At 43.2% G+C, this 7,283-nt stretch overlaps 1 protein-coding gene across 1 annotated transcript; it reads right to left on the bottom strand.

The window, feature by feature from the left end:
• Positions 1-1,118: 1,118 nt before the first annotated feature.
• LOC138453742 (small ribosomal subunit protein eS25) lies at positions 1,119-1,614 on the bottom strand. Its single transcript, XM_069606870.1, has one exon. The coding sequence runs from the start codon at positions 1,571-1,573 to the stop codon at positions 1,196-1,198; it is 378 nt and encodes a 125-aa protein (XP_069462971.1). The 5' UTR covers positions 1,574-1,614; the 3' UTR covers positions 1,119-1,195.
• Positions 1,615-7,283: the final 5,669 nt, after the last annotated feature.

Raw genomic sequence — 7,283 nt, 5'->3', positions numbered from 1 at the left:
GCCAAACCCACTATTGAGCGTTCCCCCCAGGTTCCCCAATTAAATCATTCCACTTCTATTATCCCCAGATTACTAATTGTAATATTGTTTTTTCTCAAATTCATTTTTATAACATGTCTTTCTTTGTGATTCAATAAATATTCCACATCCGGGTCTATTGGAAAAGTATCCCTTTGAAAAAAATCGATATTTTCCACTTGGCTTTTCCAAACATCATTTGTTACATGAAACAATGTTAACCCCCCAATTGACACAATTGTATCCTTTGGAACCTGTAAATAAAAAACATTATATTTCACCTGTTTAACCACGTATGTTCCATGGTTTAAATGTACTACCGTCATGTTCTTTAAACAGGTGCTGATCAACCATTTACCTCTGACCATCTTAGCCTGTGCCATTTCTTCACTCCCCATATTGCTGATAATCACTTCACATCCCTCTGATATACTTCGGTCAGATTTCAAACCACAAATAGCATCTGTGGCATCAGGACCAAACGGTTTACCTGGACACATATAATTTTGTTCTTTAAATTTTACACATGTTTCCAGGCTTGGTATTAAATAAACTTCAGGTTCCCATGTCTGAAATGCCACCACTTCTGGAGTCTTAATCTTAATAAATTTGTCCTCTTTTCTTATTTCCAGCCACTCTTTAGTCTGTTCAATCTTAATTCCGGTATTGTTCAAGTGTTTTTCAATCAAAATCTCAGGATTCAATGGTATGTATATATTTTGGAAAATCATCCTTCTATCACTCATGATGAATCCTGGTGCCTCTTCCACCGCGATACCAGAGGCTGGTCCAGGTTCAATGACAACCTGTGCTTCTGAATTCTTGAAGATCCCTCCAAATATCATCATCATTAACCATATCATCGGTATCATCTTCAATGCTGATCGCTTTGCAGCCTTGGTCTTCACCCCTCTTGGGGCTTTCCCGGAATCCGTCCACGTGGGCTCCAGGACTCCATCGTCTCCCGTGGGCTCTGATCCCGGAACCTCCGACCAAATAATGTTAATTTTCGAAATCAAATAGAAAATAAACAAATTAAGTACATAGCACAATACTAACTTCACCCTTTTGCCAAAAATAAAACATGCTTGGTAAAAATATTTCGTTTTTTTTTTTTTTTGGGTTTAAATTTTTTATTTAACACATTTACAAAACTGTAGACACGAGCAGAACCTTTTTAAGACTCCTCTGTCCCAGCTGGTGCATCCCCTCCCTTTGTGTTTCGGGTGTAGATGACCTGGGCTCTGTGTTTCGATACTAGTTTAATCAAACCTTTGTTGAGCAGCTCCTGGAGCGCAGCCCGGGCCAGGGAGCCTCTGATCTTCAGCCTCTCAGACACCACAGCAGGAGTGATCAGCTTGTAGTTGGGCACCTCCTTGCACAGTTTATCATAGGTGGCTTTGTCGAACAGGACCAAGTTGTTCAGCTTGTCCCTCACTTTGCCTTTGGACCACTTCTTCTTCTTGGCTTTCCCGCCAGACTTGTTGACTGGATCCTTGTCCTTCTTGGCGGATTTGCCCGCATCCTTTTTCTTCTTATCGTCTTTGGGAGGCATGCTGCTGCTCCTGTGAGATGGCGGATAGAAAGGAAGTGCCCCTGTCTAATGTGATCCACTAAGGCTTTTAAGTGTGCCAATTCTTGCTCACTATCTTCAAATTGTTTCTTGCTTTTGGATAACTGAGTATCAAAGTCTCTGCATTTTAATTGCATGTCTTTTTGGCATACATCCAATTCTGCTCTCAACATTTCCTGATTTTTGCTTGCCCCATCTAATTCAGTCTTTAACCTGTTAATTAGCTGAGTATCATTCTCTTGCATTCGCAGGGACTTGTTTAAAATAAACCATATTTTGCCGCATAGCCGTATTAAACAGTCTTTCTCTGCACTTTTATCGGCTGCATTCAATAATCTTGTAAGGCAGACCTGAATTATGCTGCCTTCTGCAAAAATATTGTCTAGTTTTTCTTTCTGCACCTCACCCTGAATGCGGTTACTCCATTCTAACGTGCTATTCGACGACCAATTCCCATGTGCAAACAACTTTGCCTCTAAATATTGCACTAGATCTGAGAATGTGGTTTCCCTTTGTGACATTCTGAAATTCGTTTTTAGTGGCACACTGCTATTATAAAATGGGTTCCCTTTAATGTGCAAATGGCAGTGTGAGACACGCTTGCCACGCCCAGTAGGTACTCTATGATCACTTTCCCGGCCTGCAACGCACCATAAATATGTAGGGTATTTTGTGGAGATTTGTGGCCTGACGGTATTTTCTTACCGCCGAAAAATAACTTAGCAACAATCACTCCTTGTATTCAGATTGGGCCATGTACAACAATAATGCAGTGGACATGCATTATTTCAGCACCCAGACATGCATATTTGGTATGCGTGGTTGGTATGCGTGGTTGGTGGTATTTTGGTGAGCATAATTCCCTCGTTTTATTTGTGGCCCCAATATCCAGAATCCCTTATCTTTGCTTAGATTTTTCGTGTAATCACTAGAGAGACCTCAGGCCTACATTTCAGGAATACCACATTTTCAGTGTTAGTGTTAGTGTGCCACCATGGGCGATCTCACTGACTTATTTACGACAGAGAGCTATATGTGGTAATTTTGTGGTAATTTCCACTACCTTATATACGGTAGGGAACTATGTACAGAGAGTCTCTCTTCCCGTGGGCTCATGTACCTCCAACGAGCTATGCTACAAACAGTCACTCACAACTGTCCATACTGAATATGATCATGCACACATCTGTCTTAAAATGACAATTGCACTGTTTAAAAATCTCCCCACATCATCAGCACTGTATTGGTAAATATAAAACACACCACCCGTCTGCTTTCAAATATTTTTCTGTATTGTAAAAGTTGCATTTAAACACGATCTCACTCTTTACAGAAATAAATAAAATAGCACCGTAACAGCATTGTCTGTGAAACACTGAAAAGAGAGTGGCGGAGACAAGAACTCAATTTGCAACATTAACATGTGATTAAAGCACAGGAATCTCCTTTCCTACACTGACTGAATATTCTCATACACACTCAGCCCCCACACTTCTGTAATTACCTTATCTGTTCAGCCCGAGTTTTCTTCAGCTGTTCTCTTTCTGAATGTGGCTCCCTTGAAGATTGACCCCGGTGAAAACAAGCGTCTTTCGTTCTCAAACCGGGGTTATTGCCTGGAGCTCTCAGCTTTTTCATCAGAAATGCTCCAACCAGGAAAACAGGTCCTTCTCCCAGCTCTCCAAATCCCGACTGTTCTCCCTCTCTCTTCAAACTTCCCCCAGCAAAACCCTCATCACTGCCTCGAGCATGATACTTGCTATGACGCTGCTCCAATCAGAAATTAATCATGCCACATCCTCCCTCTCTACACAATGGCTCCTTTTTACAGTAACCATTTGTAACCAACTGATTTCCTGTATCTTCGGGCCCTTGGCTTCCTAAGTTATGTGGACAGAGCAGCAGAGAAAATGAATGTGCGTTTAAAAGTTCACTTTCAGAGTAGGCCTATTTCTGCAGTGGAGACACATTTTTATTAGTGGGTTATGTTAAATTCAGTTTTATTAGTCAGGTTAGTTATGAATAATGTTAGTTATTAATTTTCAAATGTGTCTCTTGCACCATAGGCATTTCAGGTGAAAAATAGTGTGCATTTTTGAATGTGCACGTGTGCTCTTAACTGTAAAAATAGATTTGCATCTTATATGTTAAAATCGTTTTTGACTGAATAGCCTGTCTTTCCATGTTAATCTGGTAACACATATAGCAATGCACCACACCCATGTGGTGGTGCTGCATAAAAAAAATTGCTACCTGTGCAGTAGTGCTGTACTCTGTGCTGTAACACGCCAAATATCCTTACAGCTCCCTCCCGAATGTAGCCTTGAAGCAAAGCTGCAGGGCATTTAATAATTTCGCAGCTGCCAGCCAGTCTCGTTATATGGTAGAATATGTTTAGAATAAATCAGCTAAAGGCTTGAATTATGCTCTGTTTACGGCCCCCCTTTACTGAGCCCTGTTAGAGCGTGTCGGCTCCTAGGACACGAAGAGCACCTCATAGATAGCAAGGTCTGGAATGCGACTCTTCCCCCGTATGTAGCTCGCTTCCAAGAACAGAAGCACTGTGTTCTGTTCAACAACTGAAAGATGCCTCCGCACTTGCAAATTCCATATTGTTACTAGAATAGATATTTGAAGCTGTCATAATTGTCGAAAGTGTCCATCATCACACCGAGTTCAAAGAAACCCAATAAAGGGGGGTGTTAAACATGTCATAGATGATTGTATTACATGCATTTTGTACATATGTAACTGATGTACATAATTCACTTTTCTTGCGTCCCTCGAGGTCTAGAGATACACGTCCCGGGGTGTGAGACCGAGTTGGCCAATTGAGACTATTTGCTTTGCAATAAACCCTAGCTTTGGGAATACAACCTCGTGTCTGGTGTATCTATCGTGTGTGGTGACTCGCCTTGTTTCCATAGACGTAAGGGACCCCTAAGGGCCCCTTTCAGAACGTTATATTTTCTATGGCAATGCAAGATACAAAGAGGTAGTGGGAGAAGAAGCAGCAAAGGAAAAAGAGAGAGCGAGAAAGGGACAGAGAGAGAGAGAGAGAGAGAGAGATAATGTAAGAAGAACCCAATACAGTAAACTTCAAATGTGCCAAGCTCTGTGCTGAGAATCTTGCTCTTGTAGATGATCTTGGGCAGCCTTGAGGACTCTGATACCCATGGCTATGGGGCTGCAGGCCCTGTGCACTTTGGGTGGAAAGTTAGGCAGAGTTGCAAGTTGCCAAACTGCAAGTTATGTTATGTTATGTTTATATCATTTATACAGCGCAGCATTCATCCAGAGGTATCTTGGTGCTAGAAAGGACGGTCAACTGTAATCCTACAAGGCAGGAGAACTAAAACAGACATGTTTTGTGTGCTTTTCTGAACAACAGATGGTTAGACAAGTTCTTTACCATCATAGAAAGGTCAGTCCACATTTGTGGGGCGACGACAGAGAAAGCGTGTCCCCCAATGCGAGACCAACGAAATGTAGGAACCACTAGCAGACCAGAAAAGAGAGAGCGCATTGGACGTGTGGGGAGATACTGGATACATTTAGACTGGAGATACTCATCCCCTGCCCATGCAGCGCCCGGTGTACAATGCAGGGTGCCTTAAACTTCATCCACTGTATTGCCAGTGAAGAGTCCGTAGCACAGGTGAAATATGTGCCCCATAAGGAGACCCTGGAGCCACCCTGGTGGCTAGGTTCTGTAGGTGCTGAAGTTGTTGGATCATGCCCTTGGGCTGTGCAAGATATAAGGAATTGCAGTAATCAAGTCTGCTCAACACCAGGGCAGCAACCACCGGGAGATGAAGAGTAGCAGGTAACATAGGAAGTATCTTCTTTAAGATCTTGAGGTTATAATGGCCAGGTTTGCATACTGAAGACACTTGGTCATTCATAGAAAGAGAGGATAAGAGGATTACTCCCAGAATCTTCACTTTGGTCATGGGAACTGGAAGAGCGCCAGGGGACGAAAGCCAAAAAGAAGACACCCAAAGAGTGGGATCCCGAGGGGCTCCTACCACCATCACCTCCATCTTGTCCCCATTCAACCTCAAACAATTGCAACTCATCCACTCACCTACCGCAGTCAGGCACTGATGGAGGCACGACGACACCTCAGTCCGTACAAGGTCTAACTGTAACAGGATCTGGGTGTCATCGGCATAAGAATAGCACTTGACACCAAGGGAGCGAATACGGCAGATTAAGGGCCAGATCTGTATGTTGAAAAGAATGGGTGACAAGGCGGAGATCTGCAGAACCCCACAGGTGAGGCGTCAGGATCCAGAGAGAAAGGAAGCAATAGAAAGCACCTGAGTGTGGTCGTCCAAGAATCAGGAAAACCAGGACAGCACCTGGCCCGAGATGCCAATTTGAGACAGGCGATTAAGCAGGATGGGGTGGTCTACAGTGTCAAATGCCGCTGATAGATCTTAAAGAATCAGGGCACCCACCCCACATGAATCAACCAATCTAGCCATGTCATCAAGAACCGAAACCAATAAACTTTCAGTGCCCCGACCAGGCCTAAAACCCGATTGGGCAGAGTCAAAAATTTGAGGAGATTCCAGAAAAGAGAATAGAAGAGGAGAAACCAAAGATTCCATCACTTTCATAGAAAAAGGAAGTAAAGAAATAGGATGGAAATTAGAGAGAATAGGTGGATCCAAAGATGTTTTTTTAGAAGGGGGATAATTGTAGCGATCTTCAGTTCTGACGGAATAGCCCCCGACTGACATGAAACATTAATGGCCGATGTGAATTCTGTTAGAATATCCTGGGAGATCTCTTTCATACTAACCAATGGTACCACGTCAAGGGCCAGACTTGTATGGTAGTGAATACCATCTTCTCAGTAAAAAGCTGGAAGGAGGACAATTTTTCTGCTGTGCTGGGCTACTCACGCCTATCCGTTGCCTTTCCGGAGCCAGTGCTGACACAGACACAAGGATGTTATTTGCGAATGGCCTCAATTATGGACACAAAAAACCGAAACAAGGCGTCACATCGGTCCTGAGAAGGACTTTTCACAGGAGAGAATTTGTCTGACCGAGACAGATATTTGACTGCTGTAAAAAGAGCTTTAGGCTGCAGAGCTGCCTCAATTTTCTTAGCAAAGTACGATTTCTAAGCTGATGTTAAAGCTGAGAAATGTGCTACAGAGCAGGCTTTCTAATCAGCTCTGAGGGACCAGTCATACGCAATGTGCCATTTGCGATCCAATTGTTTGAGTATAAGACGAGCTGCTTTGAGGTGCTCAGTGAACCAGAGTTCTGAGGGAAGACGACAGGGTTGATTTAGGTATCGGGAATAATGTCATCTGCAGCTTCAAGGAGCAAGCCAGATAGGGAAGAAAGAGAAGTAGCTGATACCGCTCGGCACTTAGATTTAACAAGTGTTACCAAACCTGACAAATCAGCAGCTCACCAGCCACGTGACCAGACCGTGGCGGGGGAATCTTTACAGGTACCCGACCACTTTTAAATTTGCAGGTCACCCGGTAAAGGTCGGACCATAAAACTGGCTCAACTGATTGGATGGATAGCAACGCTTCACTAGCCAATACCAAATCCAAGGTGTTTCCCAAAAAATGGGTAGGACCAAGTACCAATTGTGGGAGATCAAAGTCATGCACAATAGAAAAAAATACCCTAGGTGCATTACATTTTAAGATAAGATCCCC

Source organism: Ambystoma mexicanum, chromosome 4p, assembly GCF_040938575.1.
Source record: "Ambystoma mexicanum isolate Mex_15411 chromosome 4p, UKY_AmexF1_1, whole genome shotgun sequence".
NCBI lineage: Eukaryota > Metazoa > Chordata > Amphibia > Caudata > Ambystomatidae > Ambystoma > Ambystoma mexicanum.
The sequence above is the reverse complement of the archived record's forward strand: the minus strand, read 5'-3'. Positions and strand labels throughout refer to the sequence as shown.